Below are 23,011 nucleotides of genomic sequence, written 5' to 3'. Positions count from 1 at the left end.
GTTCACTGACAACAAAAACATTGCAAGCAATTTGATAATAATTGAGTGACATTGCTTTTTTCGTTTAAATAAAAGATTCCCTTTAGATATAAGAGTCGAGATAATATGACGTGCCCCCTTGACACAAGCTCTCATCACACGATTCCCTTAGATATAAGAGTCAAGATAATATGACGTGTCCCCTTGACACACGCTCTCATCACAAGACCGTAGATCATTTGCCTCGGGTTATAAAAGCTTTTTTTGCAATTGTGTATCCTGAGGCAAATGATCTGATGGGGGCATATGTCAAAAGGGGGTGTCAGATTATCACGGTTCTAATGCAAAATGTACAGGACTTCCAACGTCACATATGCATCGACCATGTTGATAATGTCAAAATAAAGAAAGCTACACTCATCCCTTATAATCTAAGGAGGCACTCAGTAGATTATTGATGATCTCACAAAGATGAATAACACAATTAATTTCCATTTATTTGACAGGTCTTTAATGGCATGGTTGGCACGTTGGAGTTTGAGTCAAAACAAAGCATCAAAACCCCTGGCTAGCATTCCATGCAGATAAAGAATTTTCCGATTCGAAATGCAAACCAAACAAGTAGCAACCAAATCAGCCCATCAAGTAAAATAATAATTAATCAACTTTTATACGAGAACAAAGAAGGCCCCACTTTGAAATTGGTCCAATGGTTGTCTATATCAGCACCAATTCTTACAATGGTGGTGTGCCGAATCATTAGAACATGAAATGTAATCGTATATCCATGATATATTCAAGAATCAGGGACATTCAAGTTTCGGAATAGCTCCGGAAGGTGAGCATTAGTCAGCTTGGTCCGCTTGGTGATCTCGCGTGTCTTCTTCTTGGCCTTCGGTTTGGGGGCAATGCCATGTACTTGGGCCATGGCTCTCCTCTTGGCTGTATTAGTTGCAGGTTTCATCCCATTCTTCTGGAGATCCCTTTCAATGTCAATCATATCACGGGGAAGCTCAATACCTCGAAAGAGCTGCTTCAGGTCGTCATCTACCTTGATTGGCACTCTGGGATCGTTCGGATATGCAATGTCCTCTTGGGAGTCAAAATTGGACAAAAGCCAAACCTGGCCAGCAGCCTTCAACACCTGGAAAAATTATGACATAGATGATTCAATTTTCTGAGGCCTAGTCAAAATCCTTGATACATCTCTAAAGGGTACATATTCCATCGAATCGGATTGAATTTAAACATTCCTGGTCCCTAAACCCATCTTTTGTTGTTCAAGATCGGGCATTTGTGATCATCCGTAATGATAACCATCATGAATTGGGTCCTAGCCCCTTTCATGGGTGACAGAGCATATAGTATTTGTCGGGTAGACACTGTGATGGTGGTAGGCCAATGACATGTAGCACGCATATAAGGGAGGTGGTACCGTTGGACCTCCATAGGACCCACTTAAGACATGAGGTACCCAAAAAAAGAATGTGTGAGAATAAATGGCTATGATCATCCAATGAGGATGACTATTTATGCAAAATTTGTTTTAAGCAAGATCCTTGTTATTATTAAACCTAGAACCTGCATGAATACTACAACTTTTCACTTGTAGGTGTTCTTGTTTTAGCACTCAAGTCAAACGAGTACCCAAAATTGGACTAATTTCCGTCTCTAAAGATTAAAGAGGTTTCAGATTGGAGGATTTGGTGCTTGGATGGAAGGCAGTGTATATTCTAGCCTAAAGTGCAATGTTTCTTTCATTAACTTTTCTCCTTGCAACTTTTTTTTGGTTTGATAACTATAAAATTTTATTGATAAAAGAAAAGAAAGCAAGAAACAAGAAATGGGAAAAAACAAACAAAACAACAAACCCAAACTTTACCTTTTTCACAAAGTCATTTCTTTTACCAATAAAAAAAAACAACAAAGTTATTTCCAATCTTTCCAGTAACTGTTGACCATATATTGAATGACAACTGTAAGCAATGTGGTGGTTGGGGTGGTCATGGGTGTCAAGACAGATTTTGACCTTTTTCTTGTGGAGGCATATGTCTTAACTAGAAGCCATTTGAATAGGGGGTCCCTTTGGGATATCACTACCATCCAATCAAATCCAAATTTTCTTCAAAACAGATGTCCTACATGGGATCTATTGAACAGCGGATTCCACTCTACACATGTGCCTGTTAAGCCCGTGATTTATCCTTTTCAATCTAACATGAGTGGTCCTAAGAGAAAGCGAGTGGTAAAAGATATTTCCTTTACAGGAAGTGAATCATGTTGGGATTGGGAGGATCATCAGAAACTAGATTTTGAACTATTTTATGACCGGAAGCAAGAACAGGAGTGGGATTTTGAAGCAGGGGAAAAGGTTGAGCACTTGGAAGTCCAATTATTTGTCGAAAGGAGGGAAGGTTACTTTGATCAAAAGCACTTTAATGAGTATTCCAGTTTACTTCCTATCGCTTTTTACGCTCCCAAGATCCGTCGAAATTAGGATGGAAAGGCTCATGAGAAATTTCTTGTGGAACGACAGGAATGGCATGAGAAAGTATCATTTGGTCAAATGGAAAATTGTTTGCATGCCCAAAAAGAGCGGGGGGTTGGGAATTAGGGGCCTTAGATTAGCTAATAGAGCGCTGTTAGGAAAATGGCTTTGGAGATTCGGTGAGGAAAGGAGCAGTTTGTGGAGAAAGGTTATTAAGGCCAAGTATGGGGAGAAAATGTTAGGTTGGTATAGTGGTGTGTCTAAAGATTCATATGGGTGCAGTGTTTGGAAAGGGGTTCTTAAAGGGAGTGAAGATTTCGAAGGAGGGATTAGATTTAAAGCGGGTTCGGGAGATAGAATTAGATTTTGGGAGGATAGTTGGTGCGGTACATCGCCTCTGGCAACTCAATTTCCGTCTCTGTACACTTGTTCTATTAAGAAGAACCGCTCTATTCAGCAGTGTTTGGTTCGCAACGAGTCTGGCCCTACTTGGGACTTGGGATTCAGGAGAAACTTTAATGACTGGGAGTTAACTCAGGTGACATCTCTCCTTGATCTTCTACATACGTTTAACCTCAACGACAACGAACAGGATAAGTGGGAATGGACAAGGGCTAAGGATTTGAGATTTTCTGTCAGGTCTTTCTTTAAATGGCTTTCTTTCGAAGCTGAGCGACCCTTATTGGGCTCAATCACTTGGTCCAGGTTAGTTCCGTCTAAAATATCTTTTTTTGTTTGGTTGGCCGCCCTTGGTAAGATTCTTACGCTGGATAATTTGATTGTGCGGGGTTGGATCATTCCCAATGGCTGTCCATTATGCTTGAGTGATGGAGAATCTGTTGATCATACTTTAGTCCATTGTTCTTTTTCTTATAATATTTGGTCAATCTTCCTTGGTATGTTCGGTATGAACTGGGTCCTCCCTCGTAAGTTTTCTTCGGTGTTAGTTGAATGGACCAATAACGCTTTCCACATCAGAAAAAGGATCCTATGGGCTATGCTTCCCTCGGCTATTGCTTGGGGAGTCTGGAACGAGAGAAACAACAGAGTGTTCAACAACAAGAGCAGTACCACTCGTGCAAGATTCTTGGAAATTTTGGGTCTATTATACATTTGGTCGAAGCAGAATATAGAGTTCGCGGGGACTACCTTCGACGATTTTGTTTTTAGATGGGACTCTTTATGTAATCAGTGATGTTGTTTTTGTTTTTTGTTTTTTCTTTGATTTGCTGTTTTTTGCTTGTTGTTTGTTCTTGAGGCTCTCTCGGCCTCTCTCTTTGTAGTTCTCCTTCTTTTGCTCAATATATTATACTTTTCAAAAAAAAAAAATTTTGAAGCAGGAATGACATTCTGGGTAGGTTCTAGTACAATTGAAACTGTGGGATGTTTTATCAATATTTTATAAGCTAATCAAAAGAAGTAACTTCTATAAATTTTGGCATCTAAATGGTTATAGTCGTTTGGCCAAGCTCATTTTTTATTATTATAATAGTAAAGATAAACTGCAAATTAAAATGCATGAAACAGTGACGAAGCAAATATACCTGTAAGTCTTCCATAATAGTTGGGTAAGAATCCTTGAGATCGATGACAGCAATGCCCTCTGGACATTTCCGTATCAAGACGAGCAATTGGTTCTTGTCCTTTAAATCGTGCTTGGACTATAAAACAGATTTAAAAAAAATCTAAATCATTATCCATATACCGAACAGGAAAATTATAGGCCAGATCCCCTCTTGACCAAACCAGAAAATTGCTGAGACACTGTTACATATTTCTCAGTATATTGTTCTCTTGATTAGGAAAGTAATAGTGACCTTGTAAGAGAAGCACTTCCCATCATAGTGCACTTTAAGGTTATTCCTCAAACTGTCAAAGACGGCTTTGTTTCCTTTTACATCAACGTAACATGCTTCATTTATTTGCTCTGGTGTAAAGGCTTGCCTTGTCTGCAGAGAAGTTTTAAAGAGATAATCCATCCTTCCTAAAAGGTTATTGCAAGGCAATACTAAATCTTAAAATAAATAAATAAATAAAATAAAATAAATCCCCCATAATCCTTGAACAAAAGATACGATAGCATTTCCATTCACTGTAGATGAATAAAACATGGACACTTTATTAAGAAAACATGCTTAACCTGTCCAATATGGATACTCCCTTGTCTAGGAATTTGTTGTGTTAAACACATTTTCATGTTAGATACAGCCAGCAAACTTACACAAACAAAACTCAACTCATTCAAATATTTTGTTTTCAACTGTTATTTATTTATTGTTAATAACTTTATAGGATTTTTAATGCATATCAGCCCATCTAAGTGCATTCTTGTTGTAATGTACAGTCTCATACACTTCAAAGTATTAAAAACAAAAAATCCATTTGACATGTGAAATTGTACAGACATGTCGGCTTGTGCTTAACACTTTGTATCAGTTTCAGACACTGATATAGGGGTGTGTGTGTCTTTGTTCCATACTTCCCAATCATACGTTTTGTCGAGTGTATATTTTCCTCCACTCTCAGCTGTGTCATACCCCAGTTAAGCCCTGCGACCATCTTATATTCATAGTTCTCCCCCACTCCAATGGATCAGTCTTATGGAGTAGTTGGTTGGTTAACATGGTATCAGAGCGCTAGGCTTCGTATAGGTCACAGGTTTGATTCTTTCCACCCTTATGGGTGAGGGGGAGTGTTGAGTGTATATTTTCCTCCACCCTCGGGTGTGTCATACCTCAGTTAAGCCCTGTGACCCTCTTATATTCATAGTTCTTCCCTCTCCAATAGATCAGTCTTTTGCAGTAGTTGGTTGGTTAACATGGTATCACAGCGCTAGGTTCGTATAGGTCACGGGTTGGATTCTTTCCACTCTCATGGGTGGGGGGAGTGTACATTTTCCTCCACTTTCGGGTGTGTCATACCCCAGTTAATCCCCGTGACCCTCTTATATTCATAGTTCTTGCCTTCTCCAACAGATTGGTCTTTTGGAGTAGTTGGTTGGTTAACATGTTTGTCGGTAAGTCAGATCCATTTAAAGCTGGAAACTCTTTGCCTACAGCATTTACATACTTCATATCCATTCTTACCCTAACCACAATTCCTCATTTACCCTTTGAACATTGATGTTTCTGTATCTAATATAGCATTGTAAATTACTCCAACGTTCAGCTCACTCAACGAACTATGCAATTTTCTCTCCAGATAATGCTTCAAATTCTAGAAATCCTTGGACCTTATGTCACAAACACTTTTGTGCATCATTTTCATATTAATGTCAGAAATTGGTACTCTATGCAAGGCTTAATGACCCTTCAGTTAACTTGATTCCTAATCCATAGTTAACTCATTTTGGATTAAATGTTCAGGATCTCCAAAAAAAAAAAAAAAACTTCTTCTAGCCCTTCTTTCATATCAAAAAAGGGTATTTTAAAAATACCCCCTGTCAAATTGGTGATATTATGTTTACCCCCTTACAAAATGCAAAATTAGGTTTACCCCTCTTGATCGTAAGTCAACGTTGCTTTTTCTTGATGATTTAAGTGTGAAATTTTGATTTAGTAATAAGTATATGAAAAAAAATAAAAATCACCATTACATCACCAAGAAAAAGCAATGTTGACTTATGTTCAACGAGTAATCTTGCATTTTACAAGGGGGGTAAACCTAATATCACCAATTTAACAGGGGGGTGTTTCTAAAATACCCTTCAAAAAAATACTAAAAACTACAATTATGGGATCACTTGCGGACATTGATAAACAGGAGTCACCAAGAAAAAAACTAACATAGGAAGTTGTTTGATGTTTGTATAAATAATTGTAGAGTCCATACCTCTAACAGCAGGTCTATGACACGTTTGATCTGAGCCCCTACAGGGGACTTCCGTATACTGTTAATGTGTTGAAGCCTTTCTGTATCATTTGAGAATTTGACTGCAGGAGCTGAAGATGATGTGCTTGCAGGTTTTGCTTTGTGAGATTGAGTTGCCTTGGAGGATCCTGCTCGGGATGCAATGCTGGTGAGAGTTGTTTGGCACTTCTGTTGTTGCTGTTTGAATTTAGCTAAACTTTCTTGCAATGCCATCTGAGCTCCCAAATAATTTACCTGATACTCGAGGACTACAACAACACAACAAAGAATGTATCATAGGCATGAAATGGAAGATAAAAGACAATTTGATCATCAGAAAAATAGCCCTATTTTTTTTTTCTTTTTCTTTTTTAACTTCCCATCAAAATATTTCAGATACTAAGGTCCTGTTTGCATCTCCATTTCTCATAAAACATGGTGATTGGACCACCCACAAGAAGGTAAAAATATTGGTGTGATCACAATCCTAAGAACATTTTTTATTTTATTTTAACGAAAAGCCCTTTTCAAAAAAGTGAAAGTTTGTCAAGCTCTGAAAATAAGTTTGTAAAACAAAATTTGCGTTTCGCCCAAAAAGTAAGTTTGTACCAAGCAAAAGTTACTTACATGCAGACTTTTAGACCCCTCATACAAGGATTAGATCACACCTAACGCCTTTGCTCACTCTTCCAGGTGAACAAATTGGGGAGGAAGGTACCCCTTTCTTAAAGCCTCATCTGTCTCCGCTCAAACTTACTACCCCGGGAAGGAGGGGGCCCTACCCATTGGATTTATACTCGGCTTGCTTGGGCGGAGCCCACGTAGGGGCTAACATGGGCTTTCTAAACTAATGAATGCAGCTGTTTTTAAAAAAAAGTAATTATGCTAATAAAATAATTTAAAAACAGGTGATCCATAAGGGCTTAATTCTGGGAAACTAGAATTATGCTCAATTTTTCCACTCTATCCAAAACTACGTTTAATTGAGACGGGCACTTGGCCCATTTAGAAGATCGCAGGAAACATGGATCTAGACCAAATACCAACAAAAATAACATAAATCTAATACATAACATAGAAAGAAAGAAAAAATGCACTCTGGCAATGATGATAACAACATAATATAAGTCATCTAAAAATCTCCTTTTAGGGTTTGTAATGTTCATACGCAAATGTTTGGAATTTGAAAACACACCCAAATTCTGAGGTTCATGAAGATCATTAACTACATTAATTAATAGAAAGAAAAAAAAAAAAAAAAACATTGATCCACCAAATTAACATTAACTTAATAAAGAAAATGGAAAGAAAAAAATGCTTTGAGGTTGTGAACATTAAACAAAATTTACAAGTATTTTAAACATGGTCACATATACTCGTAAATATCCTTTGAACTTCATCAAATTTCTCGTTTTTTTTTTTTATAAATAATTTAAATCCTCTCAAAACTTCTTTCACCATTATTCAAATCTAAAATCTCAAATTCCAACACAGTTATAATATCTCTACATAGAAAAATCGTAACCTAGAACCATTTTAAAGTAATAATTCTTTAAATATGATCTGATTTCCCAACACTATCGGAGTAATTCTATAAGAACGAAAATCAAAACCATAACCATTCATCCCTACTAAATCTCGTCGAGAATTCCAAAATCTTCCTTAAACAATGCAAAAAAGAACAAGTAATTTACACGATTTTTTTAAAACCTAAAAACAAATCAAAACCCTAATTAACAATTGAGGAAGATTTACATACATGGGCTTTTAAGACCAGAGATTAACGATGGAGCGATAGATCTCAAAAATCGGTTCGGAGAAAGACGATGGAAACAAAAACCCTTTGGGGATGATGTTGGAGACTTGAGAAGAAGAGTACCCTCATTCAACTCTTAAAGGGATATTTTGATTATATTTATTTGTCTATGAGGATAAAAATGTCCAAAACGTAAATTTATTACCGCACACGTATTGGCTCATAAAATGGGTCGGACTTTACCCGATATCGCGGTTATCCATATCAAATACCACACCAAGGAACAAACTATATTTCATTACTCTTTGGGGCTGTGCATCGAACATGTGGTGAGACGTGACAGGACTAACTTAGGGAAAATTACTTAATGATCCCTGGTGGAAGTTTTTTTTTTTCTAATTAATCCGTAACTTTTAGGTGTGAGTTAAATAGTCTGTTTTGTAAAACTTTCTTTTCTTAATAGTCTCTTGAACTCATCTCAAATTATAATATTTTTAAAAAATCGAAACTATCTCTTTTTCATCTTCTTCATGTACTTAGGTTTTTCCAATCATTTTCAATGATTTTTTTTATCGTGATTGACGAATAGAGATGACATACTTCTCATTTTTAATTTATATATATATTATGATTTATAATAAAAATTAAAATTAGGGGTTTTTCAATTATTTTACTTTTTTTTATTTATTTATGAAAATCTATTAAAGATGGTTCTTTTAGTTTGAAATCATCTACACAAGTCATTGTATTAAGTTTTAAGCAGATCTTTCCATGTATTTTTATTGAAAAAAATGAAAATGGGCCGATTTTACAACATCAAGGCTGACAAATTTTATTTTGAGTTCAATATCTTTATTTCGAACTTGATAATAATTAAAACTGGTAAGTTCGATAATAAATAAAATTGGTGAGGTCAACAAATTTTTTTTTAAGTTGACCTCAACAATATAAATACTAATATAAAAAAATTAATTAATTATCAACCTTGACGTTGTAAAGTTGACATATTTTTAATTTTTTTAAATATTTTCAACCAAAATACTTGGAAAGATCAAACTTAACATAGTAACTTGTGTAGATGTTTTAAAACCAAAATAACCATCCTAGATTGATTTTCATAAAAAATAATTGAAAAAACCTTGAAAATGACTTTTTTTTTTTTTTTTCCTTTTCAAATTCATTTCATTGGAATGAAATTTATAAAACTGGGTCGGGATGTTGAAAATCCAATTTTTTTAGACGCAAACAATGGTTTTGAATGGTTAAAATAGTTTTGACATTTCAATTGTAAAAATTGTTTTGATGGGATTCGGGACTGATTAGAAAAGAAGGATTTAACTAATCCCTAAAAGTCAAGGACTAATTAGATAGAAAACTTTTTGTGAGGGATCATGGAGTAATTTTACCAATAACTTAAGTTTTCTGGACATCAACACTAATTTCCTTGAGATTATTAGATTTTTCAAGGATTCATTTTCATTTGAACTCCCTAGGTATATATATCTTTTTTTTTTTTTTTTGGAAAGGTCAACAGGATATATATATATATATCCTTCCATCTAAACCGTGGAGAGTCTAGAATGATTAGTTGAGTCGATGAGTAGGACTGAGTCATCACAAAATCGAACCAAAGTCGAGTTATTGGGCCAAGTTTCCAGAGTCAACTTGACGAGTTCTAAAACTATGGATAAAACCGAAGCTAATATTGTGCTTTAAGAGGGGACATTATTGTAGAAGATACAGGTAGCATCCTCCGAATATAAGCCAGGTTACAGCCATTGAATAGCCCTCGAGTTCAGTGAGAACGAATCACGAGGATACTGTACATATCCTCTAGGGTTTATTACCAATAATTATTCCCACATTAATCGCACGTGGTCTCCACCATTTTAGCTAAAAATAAGGCTTCATGGTCACCCTCACCGACCGCAGTCATTATTACAGAAGATCTGGGTTATAATCGTCATTATCTCATCCCATATAAAGGACGTTGGTGATACAATACGTGTTTCCTTGCAAACTACTCCATAAGTATCCCACGTGTCACTGAATCACTGTAATCAATATAACTTTTAAGCAATGATAAAGCGACACGATGTCTATTATATCATATACTTCACAAGGACAAATACACTGAATCAATCCTTTACAATTATAAATAAATTCTGTCTCGAGCCCTCTCTTCACCTCCCAAGTAGCTCAACAGTATGGAAGCATCTAGACTTCAGACCAACACACCGACCAACGACCCACGCACGCATCTCCTTTGTTTCCTCCCTGAAAGGTAAGCTCCGCTTGAGAGAGAGAGAGAGAGAGAGAGAGAGAGAGAAAACATTTATCGTCTCCAAGAATCCGACACGTTTCGCTTCTTTCAAATCTCAACTGGAACAGTTACGGAACACGTGGTTTGGAAGACTTTTTGTCCGATACGGGGAGAACCTTTATTTAACGGCTGAGTCAATATTTCCACACACACACACACACACACACACACAGAAAGAGAGAGGGACGGAAGAAAGGGGCTCTTTTGGTGGGTCAGATCTTTGGAGAGTAGTGTTGTTTTTCCGGTGATTCTCACTGAAAATGTCAGATAACGGCGAAATGGTAGTCGTGAAGTCTCTCTACTGATTTCCCGCGGTTTGATGATGGAGGATAAAGAGTGGAATAATTGTTAGATAAATAAGGTAATATAACCTTTTTTTCAGCTCAAATTTCTACAAAATTTTCGGATTTTAGGGTTTTGGATGCGAAAAGGGTTGATCTTTCTTTTTTTTCATCTGTGATTTTTGTTATTTTGTGTTTAGTTAGTTAAGATTTGATGAATTTGAGTCGATCGAGTTAAGTGCTTTTGATTTATTGTGGAAATTATTTAAATTAGTCGGTAGAGTAGTTGTAGTTGTTTGATGAGTTCTGCATGCGATGTTTCTTGTTTGATTTGTTAAAAGTATGTAATTTGTAGTTCTCTCAAGCCAAGCTGCGTAGATTAGTTATAAAAACTAGGTTTTGTTAATTAGATTGTGTTTGATTATGTTCTTAGGACCGTAAACTTACATTTCTGGACTGAAGAAAGAAAATAGGGCTTCATGTTGGTTAAATACCGTACATTTGAGGTATTATGGATGTCTTAGTTCGTGCTGGTAGTTACACATCTGTGGAAATTACCAAATATGGGGTATGTTTTTCATTTATAAAATAATTCAGACAGAAAACGATTTAAGCTTATTGGATTTGTTAGCCAAATTGCCCGTGTATATAATGGTTGTACCATTGCTTTGATTGCACGACAACAAGGGAATTTGGCAGTTTTGAGGTAAGTTGTGTTTTTTAGGGAAGTCAGTTTGGCTAATAATTACTTTTTTTTTTTTTTTTTCTTTTATATATTTTGAACTGTCGTGAATTTCTCCCCATTGTTGTTGGAGATTTCGTTAACATTGAAAGTTGTCATTTTAGTAAAGTAGTGCTATTATAGTCCAGGGCTCGTTTTACAAATGTGCAAACTTTTCTAATTATCATTTCCGTGCTATCTGTGCCGTTGGATTGGAACTTCATGTGCCTTTTTTGCTTAAGTTGTTAAGAATTATGGGTTGTGCCATCTACTTATAAAGTAATTGTTTCAAGAACAATAAAGAAGAAAATAAAAGATAAGATGCAACTACACACATAAACACAGAGATTTACGTGATTCCCTCAAGATTGAGGTACATCCAAGGATCCACACTGATTCCACTATGAAGAGAAAACTTTCTATTATAGATTACACCCTTTCACTGAATAAAGAGATATATACCCCCAAGAAAAAATAACTAGGGATTACATAATACTAGTGAAATACATAAATACCCTCGAGGAAAATCTCCACCGGCAAAAAACTGTGGAATGATGAACAATACTCCTTGCTGACTGGTGCCATTAGGCTCCACAAATCATATCGCTACTTGATATTTGTTTGCAGCAATGCGTTTGGGTATTAGAAATTCGAGCTTACCATTTATGGGTATGTGGATGTAAACTGCGTTCTATTTTCGAGGAAACTGCATTAAATGTGTGCATTTGTTATTTTGTAGTCCTATATTTAAGGTGAGTAATGAATTTATAGGACAATTTTGTTTTCCAAGGAATTTTGTAGACAACAATTCTTACATCTTGAATTGATCGAGCATTTTTCATAGATCTTTGTCGTATCATTGCTTGGTTGCATGGTAAGAATGGTTTTGTGGAAGTTTAGGTTATTTAGAAAAACATATAATTTAATGTAGCTCACTTTGTTATGATATTAGGTGGTGCGAAGAATTTTAGGGAGTCTCATTAACTCCAATGGATGGCATGGTAATGAAATAATTATCTTGTTATGTGAGGATGATATGAACACACGCGAATGGAGGAACACAATTTGTTTTGCAGGCTTGTAATTTTGGAGTAAGACTTTAACGATGTTGACAATGGTTATGTGATGGATACTGATTTGTAAATATTCAGCTTTTCTCCAAGGACATGAGAATAGAGGATGTGAATGGAATTTTTTCTTTCATATGGTTTTCAGTAGTTTTCTTCTTTAATATTATTATTTTTTAGTGAAAAAATATTGTATGAATCCATTTGTCAATTTACCACATGTTCACTGTTTCAAGACATGCATTCCAATCTCCTTGAAGGACAAGTGGTGGGGGTTATTCCTCATGTAACTAGAGTCTTGCTGACTGGTTATGGTGAATCTGGTTACGTTTTCCCTAAACTGATGTTTGTATTAACGGAAAAGTGAAAAATGTTAAAAATAAACATGAGGTATGATCATTTTATCTGACCTAAATGCCCCAGAAAATTGGCCACAATATACAATTTTGCCTTCTAAAAAGTATCACTCATGAATATTATGTCCATTGAGGATGTTAATCATCTCACAATAAATTAACCTGAAGAGTTTTATGGTAACGTTCATCCATATTTATTAAAGCAGGGAGGACAGCGAGGTTTTTTGTTTGTTTGCGTTTTTTTTTCTATATTCTAGGCATTTGAAGATTCAATGATATTATGAAGAGGGATATTTCTAATATAAACATATGCTTTTATTTTATTTCAATCACATCAAATTGTTTCCTGGTGATGATTTACGATAGGAAATGCATAGATGTTAGGCTGTATTTTGGGATTGATATGTAGATTATAGTTAGAACTTAGGGATGTTGATCACTAACTTGGTATTTTAGAGGTGGTCCACCTTTAAAATTCAGACTTCAGAAGTTTTATTGCTGTTTGTTTCGTTTTAGATTTCAGCCTTAAAAACCAAAATTCAGAACTTTTGATTAAGCAATGGGGGGATGCTGGATGAAACTTTTGAATTCTGAATTATTATTTTTTCCTAAAATACCCTCATCAAAACACTGATTTCTATCACTTATCTTTTCTTTATACAAATCCTAAAACCCTTATTTTTAAATTTTCTACTTTTCCTTTCTCTTCTACCTCTTCTTCCTCTACAACTGTGTTATCAAGGTCTCTCCACTTTTCCTTTTGATTAGGTAGTTTACATCTCAATACTTTTCCTTTTTGATTTTGTTTGTTAAATTTGTAGGTAGTTCACATCACTTTATGTGATCAGATTGCAATTGAACTAGAAAATGCATGCTTGTTTATTATTTGAGTATTACCTTGTTAGAATATAACTTTTTAAGTATGAAATCAATTTGAAAACAATACTTTTAGGGTCTTTGATTTATTAGAAATTGAAATTAAATGTGTGGAATGTTTTCATTATGCATAACATGTTATGTTTTTTGGTTAAATTGTTTTTTTATACAATAGAGTCTATTATGGTCCCTTGAAAGTGGACTTTTAGGATAGTTAAAAATATATTTTATTTCCTCGGTTTATCTAGGATGATGGTTGTTTCTGTAATTTTTACATGTTTGGAAATTCCATGTTTAGTTGGTGGTTAGAAAACTTCATTGTTATTGGGGTAGTTAGTAGGAAGCAATGTAACAAGATATATTAGATGCATTGAATCATACTTGAAGCTTAGATAAAATCCTTAGAGATAGTGATTAGATATGATGGTGATTATCCAATTGGTTAGGATTTCCTCAATTTTATGTTTCATCCCTCTTTGGGTTCATGTAATTGATCATATAAAATATAATCAAATCTCATTCTTTCACATAGTATAAAAGCTTAGTCTCTCTTGTAGATCGATCTTGTTTGTCCACCTATCGCCTCCGACGGTGGAGACACCACCGATGGACAATCATCCATTTGTTTTGTCTCGTAGGTATTTCGTCAAAATGTTCGTGTATGCTTTGCCCCCAATCTTCATCAGGAGATCTTCCCTCAAATTTCTCTTCTAGAAGAAAAGCTATCCCTCTACAACAATGCACACTCTTCTCACTTCATCATCGATCTTCAATATTAAAAATAAGAAGAATTGAAATCGTGGTTTAAATTGTTGAAGCCATGCAACTTCACCTGATTTTGGTACTTCTATTGATGTATTCAACTCCCACCCTCAACTATGGATGTTGCCATGTTGGAACCCTTCCGATCAAGTGTGTCTCTATGTGTGGGAAAGATGGAGATGATTGTTTTTAGTTGAGGCGAGTAACACGTGAAAGGCACCATTTGAAAGCCCACACATAAGCCCAACCTCCATTTAAGCCTATGTCAAAGCCCAAAATCCTTTAGCCTACTAATCTTTCTAGCCCAATCCTTTGCTACCCCATTCAAGCCCAATCTTTTTAGGCTACTAATTTTACATGGATAAAATCTCCACCTCCTACTTAGTTTCTACATCCCTAATGATATCCATTTTTCATTGTGCATAATATCCCCCGAGATATAATAAAGGCACACGATCCAATTGTATTCTTGTGGGAGAGATCATAACGATCTGATCTAGTGAGCACCAACTCCAATAGACTCCATGATAAGTGTGATGTGACTGTGATGGATTCATGAACAAACAATAGCCAATTAGCCACCATTAGCATGATGGAGGCCCTTTTGAAAAAAGTCAAGCATTCATTAAATGAGATTGGAGATTTTAATAGCATGTAACCAATTGTGAATTCCTTATTTAAAGGAACATATGATTGCGGGAGGGTATTGGAGTAGTTGTATAGGAAGCATTGTAAAAGGTGTATTGGATGCACCAAATCATATATGAAGTTTATATCAAATCCTTAGAGATAAAGATTAGATATGATTGGGATTATCCAACTGGTTAGGATTTCCTTTATTTTCTTTATAAACTCTCTTAGGGTTCCTGTAAAATCTCTTTATTTCATTGTTAGAAATCTTCATTATCATAATTCTTGAAAATATTGTTTTTATTTTTTCTCTTATGTTCCTAATTGGGAAAATCTCAGAAAGAAAGTAGCCTGTTTGGTGTACCAAAAATTGGAGCTGAAATGATGTTGACACAAAGTTGAACATTTCAATTAGCAGTTTCTGATAGTTTTTGTGTGCAATTGACAGATAGTGCCAAATTCTCATTTTTGTTGAATCAGATCTGACATGCCCCCGACACCTACTTTCCATCTAGCTCAACACTTTTGTACCAAATAGGCAATCCTTGTACCTAGGAAACTCTATTCCGTTGTTTTTCCTCTCGTTGTATGGAGTTAACCTGTGGAAGGAAAACTACTAAACGTGGAAAATGAAAATATGGAGAATGCATTTTAATAGATAATAACAAAAGATACTAAACATTGTTTTTCAAATTTAGTTAAAAATCTAAGAATATTTTTGAAAGAATTTTGGGTATTGTAGAAAATTAAATTGGTACCAGAATTTGAAGTTTGTATACTAGTCTGAAGGTAAATTTTATTTATTGTTTTATTTTGGTGGACACTAGGCATGTGTCTCCATATCAATTTTTACTACCTCAATCCATTCCATTTTCTTTTCTCTTGCTCTTTTCAACTTTCCTAAAACTATTCAAACCACTAGTATTACTTCTAGAAATTATATAGAATCCCCAATCAATTAATTATGAAATCATCTTATTTTTTCTGAAAATCTCATAAAAAATATCTTCTGATCTTATAGGACCCATTCATTCCCTTTGAGTTTTTGTGTTGTTCAAATTCTAGTCACTTTTTAAGTTCTCTTGAACACCTGGAGTTTGATGATGGCAAAGGAGAATTTGCCTCATTTGGGATAAGAAAATTGTATGTGGTATTCCTGTAAATTTATGTATGAATGTATTTTCTTTCTTTTTTATTATTATTTTTTGTATGAATTATAATTTGTGAGATGATTTGAATGAAATAGGTGGGGGGCAATCGTAAAGAGTTATTATCCAGTATAACGACTCAGTCTTATAATTCTGCAGAAAAAGTAGTTAGATGGTCATGTATTAGTAATCCTGGAGAGGTTGTTCATAAAGGCTATTCATTTATGATTTAGCAGTTATACTACCATGCTCACATATATCCATTAGACACAAAGTTCCTTGTGAGAACCCATCACTTTTAACTGTCATGTTTCAGAAGAGGTAGCATATTATGAGCATTTATCTTTCCTGCTTTATCCTTCTTTGTGTTCATGCACCATTTTATAGATAAGAAAGAAAAAACATACTGTGTTGGACAATTTGATGAAATTTTACCGTTGTGCTATCTAGTAGATGAACTTCTATTATTACTCTTATCCATTTGTGGCTTCTGTAGTGTTACATAATTTGGAAAGCTGAAGCCAAATCTGTGCCGGAGAAGAGGTCCTTCGCTGTCATATAATGGGAAAGCTTAGCAATCACACGCGTCAGCCAATTAAAAGAAGCATCGATATTGGCTCACGAGACAAAAAAAAGCTGGTGAGTGTAAATGTCTTTCATTTCTTTAGCTCTTAGTTTTGTGAAGTTAAAGATTTCATTTTAATCTTTTATATGTTCAATTTAACTAGCACATAATGTGAATGCAGGATTTGTCAGACCGCCTACCTAGGGGTTGGACTGTGGAAATCAAATCACGAAAAAGTGGTCCGAAAGTTGGACATAAATATAAGGTACCTAAACCTTGATCACCTTCAGTTTTCTTCCTACCTTACCATCTATAGGCAGAACTTTTAGGTCTTTTAATTCACTTCCAGTGACAATTTTGTGGTGATTATTGAGCATGATCCAGTTATGGTTCTGCCAGATGGCCTTCTTTCTTTCTTTGCCTTTTCTTACACGAAACCCATTAACTATTAACATAAGTTCATTGGCATTTCTCATGCATGTTGACAAGCATATACTCGCTAAGGGAAAATAAATTCTAGCTAGCTTGCAACTTTGTTACCAAAACCGTCTGAATTAGTTGGATGTCCCTCTCACAAGCTTTGTTGCCAAAAGAAATTCTTGGAATACTTTCCATCCATTTCTTGGAAATTGCTTCCAATCATTCCTCCCATTATCTGAATGCCTTTATGGGAAAAAAGAAATCTATTTCAAAAGCTTTAGAAAAAGCAAGTTTAAAGCATGTTCCTTGGGTACTTATTAATCAAACATATTCCCACAAGTAATTGTCAATCAAAAGTCAATTCTGTCGGCATGATTTGCAGCTTTTCTATTTTCCTTCTCTTATCTAGTGAAATATAAGCACTTTGCAGCTTTAAACATCAGCTATTGATTTCCAATACAAGAAATTGTCTCATTTCTAATAAAACTTTCTCTTATAAAAAAGTAAATAAAAATTGTCTCAAAAGCCCCACATGGACCTATGAAGAAATGTAATCTAAAAGTTGATGCTGCCAGCTTAATGTTGGTTGCCTATATAAGTCACATGGAGTATGATGTTGTGCGGCATCAAATTTTATTTACTTCTCGTTATTTCTTTGTTACCTTTTCTTATATCTACATTTTCATTTACTTCTTTTTCGTTTTTTAATTTATTTATTCTAGTGGCAATCTCTTTTTTTTCTCCTTGGATTTTTTTTATATAACATGCAACAGAGGGACCCCGAACCCAGGATATTTTTTATTTTTGCACTCCCTTGTCCTCGATCCCATACCCGGCTCTGCTCCACATTATGTAGCTGAGTTTCCCATAGCAGTGTCCATATTGGTATCCGTATCTGGGCGATTTGGATGAAGGCCATATTACTGTTGATTTCAAGGTGTGGATTAATGTCAAAGAGTGGTTAAATCCAAGGGTTTGGTATGAGGTGATCCATCTAGCATTTGGAGAAAAAGAGTGCTATGAACTTGATGATTAACTGTTGCCTGATATTTTGATGAAAGATAACTGAAGGAAGAAAAATAAATGAGGGAAGTGAAGTAATTATTGTGTCATATTTTTTTGAATCAATTTTTTTTTTTTTTTTGTGGGAGGTGGGGGGTGGTTGTTGAGGCAGCATCTTTGTAAGGCACGCGGAATATGATTCCCAACTTCTAAAAATGATTGTGCATTCCTAAGCAAAAACAATTGTTAACAAGTTGGAAAATGTCATCTTTTTCACAACATTCTTTAGGGTCTTCACAGTTAATTGAATCCAATGGGATTATGTCATAAATAATGTCCAGAATGGACAGCCCTTAACTTCTTTGAGTTCTTCAATGTCTCTTACCCTCCTCAGATGAAGACACATATGACCTGAATGAACAATTGCATACCGATTTAACCATGCAACGTAATAGCAACAAATTAGTTTCAGAAAATCAAGTTTTTGAACAAGGTAGTACTTGTTGAGGTTGAAACTTATTTAACTCGATTTATATTATAATTGAGAGTTGAAAATGAAAGAAAATAATATAAAATATGTGCTTTAGGAAGAAAGGAAAACACATTGAGTGCTTCACAAAAGCAGAGCCCTTTTTAAAATTTTTTCTTCAGCTAATGAATTATTTATTGATATTTACATTCATTGTGCGTATTGTAGTGCTACATAGCTCCATCAACTGGATGCAAATTCTATTCCAAGCAAGAGGTGTCCCGTTATCTAAAGAACAGAGAGCGCTCCAAAGGCCATGTTTGTTTATCTGTTATTCATTTTTGTTATATTTATTTATTTTCTGTTATTCATATTGACTTGATTAGAATTGAAAGTTCTGACTATTCTTGTAATCACTAGGTTAAGGTTCAAAGGAATGATGAGGTGAATGGACTGCCACCAGGATGGATCCAGGAAATAAAAATTAGGAAGTCAGAAAATGGAATCCGAAAAGACCCGGTAACTTCCATCTTGAAAATGACCTTCATTAGTTCCTACTTTTTTGGATCAGAGATAATTTCATCGCAAGTCTGCTTGTTTGATGAGCATTTCAAAGTAATTTGCGGCTCCAAATTATTATTCCATACTATATGTTCTCATTGTGTCCACTCTTTCCATGTTTGACCGTGGTCATCAAATGTATTTCGTTTATCTTCTTATCTATCCCAATTTCTACCTTACATTAGTTCTTGCAGTATTAAAATTTGTATGGATTTTAACTGGCTCCTAATTGTTACAGTATTACACTGATCCTGTATCTGGATACATTTTCCGCTCCAAAAGGGATGTTTTGCGGTATATTGAGAGTGGAGAGGTAGGAAAGCATGCAATCAAACCGAAGGTGGAAGGTGTCAAGAATGTGGAGTCTTCTGTAAGTTTGCATATGTTTTGGTCTTAGAGAGTTGTCATTTATTTTTGTTGTTGCTCAGATTTATTTCTTAGCTTTTCTATTTTCTTGTTGTCCATAGATTTGTATCACTCACCAGATGATTGTTGTTCATGTTAATATCCATGGTCTACCAAAAGACTAAAATGCCCATACGACCCCACGCTTCACTTATTACAATCATTGTTATGAGCATGAGTTGGGTTTTTAAGCATTATCTGAACTATTTCCTTTGCTTCTGCTTCATTCTTTCTGTGAAGAATGCTTGCCAGCGCAATTGCACCAATTAGATAAGAGAGAAGGGAACTCTCTGCCTTCTTTCCTTGATACCCGTCTTGTGCAAGGGCGTTTCTTGGTTTTTGAGAATTGTCTCTTTTGTTTTATCTTTTTTTATTATATATTTTTTTCCCGTGCTGTCCTGCATCTCTTAGGAACTTACTGCAACCAAAAGGAGGAAAATAAACGGCACGGGCCAGAGCTCAAATTCAAATGAGACAGTGAAGGATGAACACTCAAAGTTAAATGAGACGGTAAAAGATGAACAGATGCTGGAATCGTTGGAGACAGTAAAGGATGAACAGATCCTGGAAGATGTCATGCCTCTTTCTCAACATGCTTCAGATCAATGTAAAGTTCTAGACTATATCCAAATAGAATAATCAGCTATTATCTAATTTTCTCTTTCCTTGGTGTGCATGCGGGGGATGAGGGTGAGGACTTTCTTGGAGACGTTTTTAGGGGGGAATTACTGAGACCTCCCCGTTTATTTTTCCTTTGAGATTTAAAATCCTCTGGTGGAAATTGCCCCCTCATCCTATCTTGAATTGGTGATTACCTCATCATACAGAAAAAGGTGTGATTGATACTTGTGTGTTTAACGTGGGGACTTGGGGTATAAGGGTTAATGATAATCCTCTAATTCAAAAGATTTTTATTTTTATTTTTAAATAAAATAAAATTACTAATTCATTAAATTATGTTGCAACATAGTGCATGTTGTAGAAAATATGAATTTTATTGATAATTCTTGGATGAATATTACAAAAGTCCCAATAGGATATTTATAGACATTACATCAACCAAGATATATGAAAACTACCTAATATAAATATTCTAGAATATATTAATTGATATATTCTAAATATCAATATATATTCTAGAATATCCTTCATCACAACCTTCTATTTGTGTGAGATACACTAACAATGATACAATGTATCTCATGCATTTTAATACTGTGCATCTTATTCTTTAACATCCTCCCCCAATTGCATGGTCCTTTGAAAAAGGAATATGCAATTGGTTTTGTTAAATAATTGTTTGATCTCATTAATGGATATGTTTATTGATCGTCGAAGTGCCAATCATGCTTGCTGGTGGTCATCGTCTGTCTATGGAGTCCATCATTGCCGTATCTTGCTCTTTTTGAGTCTGTCGGAGCCGGTGGCTTATTAGACCAGATCTGTCATGATCTCTCCCAGAAGCATAAAAAAGTAGGATTGTGCCATTTAAATAAAAAAACTCTAATTAGAGAGAGATTTTAGATGGAAAAAAAATTGTGATCGTGTAGCATGAATGTGTGAAATTGGGAGATTTGTAGAGATATAAAAGAAATTGTGATTTTTATTGGAAAAACAAAAAACCTAAAATAATAGCAAATAAGAAAATAAGATATCTAGGTCCAGAAGATAGAGAAAGATGGTATTTTTATTGAAAAAAAAATACTAATAAGGTAAACAAAATGATTAAGGTTCGGCGATGGTGCCACCGCCATCGCCGAAGAACGGCGCACCAAGATCGATGTGCTCAGTGGAGCATGAGCTCTGATACCATGTAGAAAATATGAATTTTATTGATAATTCTTGGATGAATATTACAAAAGTGCCAATAGGGTATTTATAGACATTACATCAACCAAGGTATATGAAAACTACCTAATATAAATATTCTAGAATATCCTAATTGATATATTCTAAATATCAATATATATTCTAGAATATCCTTCATCACAACGTTTCATTTGTGTGAGATACACTAACAATGATACAATGTATCTCATGCATTTTAATACAGTGCATCTTATTCTTTAACACATGTTACAGGTGGGGAAGGCACTGATCTGACCTCTTTAGAGCCAATAAAGGCCGAGTCCTCGAAAAAAAGACGAGGGAAGAAGGTTCATGCTGCAAAAAGGCTTGTTTCATCGCCACCTGCTGTTATGTTCCCTCCTGACAAGCAGCAACTGGAGAATGGGGTGGTAAAGCATGGGAACAGAAAGACACATCTTGGTTCGAGCAAACAAAAACATAAAAAAGTGTTCGACTCTCCTCGCCGGACTTCAAAACGGCTAGCTGGGCTCGATGCTGAACTGGAAACGGAGTTGGGGGCTAGTAACCAGACTCAACGAGTGACAGCTGTGCAGCCATCTGTGCCCGAAGCCGGTGTGGCTATGGATTTCACTGCAAGTAGTAGCAAAGTTCATCATGCAATTGAGGAGCAACTCAATCAATTGGATTTCACTGCAAGTAATAGCAAAGCTCATCATGCAATTGAGGAGCAACTCAATCAATTGGAATCTGAGCCGGAAGCCAACACCACACTTCATAGTTCCGAACCAACGGAAAACCCTTTGGAAAGTGAGAAACCATGTGGGCAACAAACGAACAAATTAGAAATGCCACTCGGGGATCAGGCCAATCTGGGTAACATAGAAACTGAAGAAAAGGCTGATCAGAAGCCAGAAGCACCACTCATCTTGCCATTTGGGGATGCATGGCCAGATCCATGCCTTGAATTCGCTTTCAAGACTCTTACTGGTGCGATTCCAGTGGAGGATAATCTGGCGGTTCACAATTACTTCCAACTGCAGCCGAGCTCGGTCCAAATCAACGACACAAGTGAATTTACGCTGCCAGGTTTTGGCAACGATGGCTTTTGCCAAACTGATGATATCTTCCAGTTTGACTCACTAATGAATCCTTCATACCCACCTCAGTTACAAGAGAAGCCATCGATACCACCACCATCAGGTAATGAAAGCGTGCTGAGTTTCGGTGAGAAAATGTTGCAACCACCACCTAATGGTGAGGGTAAGAAGGATTACTAGAGCAAGGTAAAACCAGTAGAAGAGAAAACTGACTGTAGAAGTAAACTCTGTACACAAAGACACTTTTAAGTACCGTTCAAATTTATTTTTGGGCTCCTCTTTAACTACTACTACTATTTTTATTTTCCTCCTTCCTTGTGCAATGTGGTCATTGAAATTTATCCATGCCTGTTATGCTGTATCTAAGCACCAATGGACTGTGTTAGATGCTTCGATTAAAACTTTATTAGGATACAAGGCTTGCATGTGTTTTCTTTACCTGCAGGA

At 35.5% G+C, this 23,011-nt stretch overlaps 2 protein-coding genes across 3 annotated transcripts; one reads left to right on the top strand and one right to left on the bottom strand.

Annotated features, from left to right (window-relative positions):
• Window positions 1–625: 625 nt before the first annotated feature.
• LOC147393664 (Transcription initiation factor TFIIE, beta subunit) lies at window positions 626–8,234 on the bottom strand. Its single transcript, XM_086455751.1, has 5 exons — window positions 8,076–8,234; window positions 6,299–6,585; window positions 4,285–4,416; window positions 4,012–4,128; window positions 626–1,123 (listed from the first exon to the last, which is right to left on the bottom strand). The coding sequence occupies exons 2-5, from the start codon at window positions 6,548–6,550 to the stop codon at window positions 776–778; spliced, it is 849 nt and encodes a 282-aa protein (XP_086311877.1). The 5' UTR covers window positions 6,551–6,585; window positions 8,076–8,234; the 3' UTR covers window positions 626–775.
• Window positions 8,235–10,255: 2,021 nt separating this feature from the next.
• Window positions 10,256–22,869, top strand: LOC147393663 (uncharacterized). Of its 2 annotated transcripts, XM_086456833.1 has the most exons (9): window positions 10,256–10,756; window positions 12,350–12,488; window positions 16,733–16,875; window positions 16,983–17,066; window positions 18,921–19,010; window positions 19,113–19,211; window positions 19,492–19,623; window positions 20,070–20,265; window positions 21,741–22,869. In XM_086456833.1, exons 3-9 carry the CDS (start codon window positions 16,798–16,800, stop codon window positions 22,742–22,744), a joined length of 1,683 nt encoding a protein of 560 aa, XP_086312959.1. In that variant the 5' UTR covers window positions 10,256–10,756; window positions 12,350–12,488; window positions 16,733–16,797; the 3' UTR covers window positions 22,745–22,869. The 2 variants fall into 2 exon arrangements, with proteins under 2 accessions (XP_086312959.1, XP_086312958.1); XM_086456832.1 differs by lacking the exon at window positions 12,350–12,488.
• The last annotated feature ends 142 nt before the right edge of the window (window positions 22,870–23,011 follow it).

The sequence above is a fragment of the Akebia trifoliata genome, chromosome 10 (genome assembly GCF_017979445.1).
Source record: "Akebia trifoliata isolate Shusen 1 chromosome 10, ASM1797944v1, whole genome shotgun sequence".
In the NCBI taxonomy this organism is placed as follows: domain Eukaryota; kingdom Viridiplantae; phylum Streptophyta; class Magnoliopsida; order Ranunculales; family Lardizabalaceae; genus Akebia; species Akebia trifoliata.
Note: the sequence above shows the minus strand (reverse complement) of the source record. Positions and strands in the feature narration are given on the sequence as shown.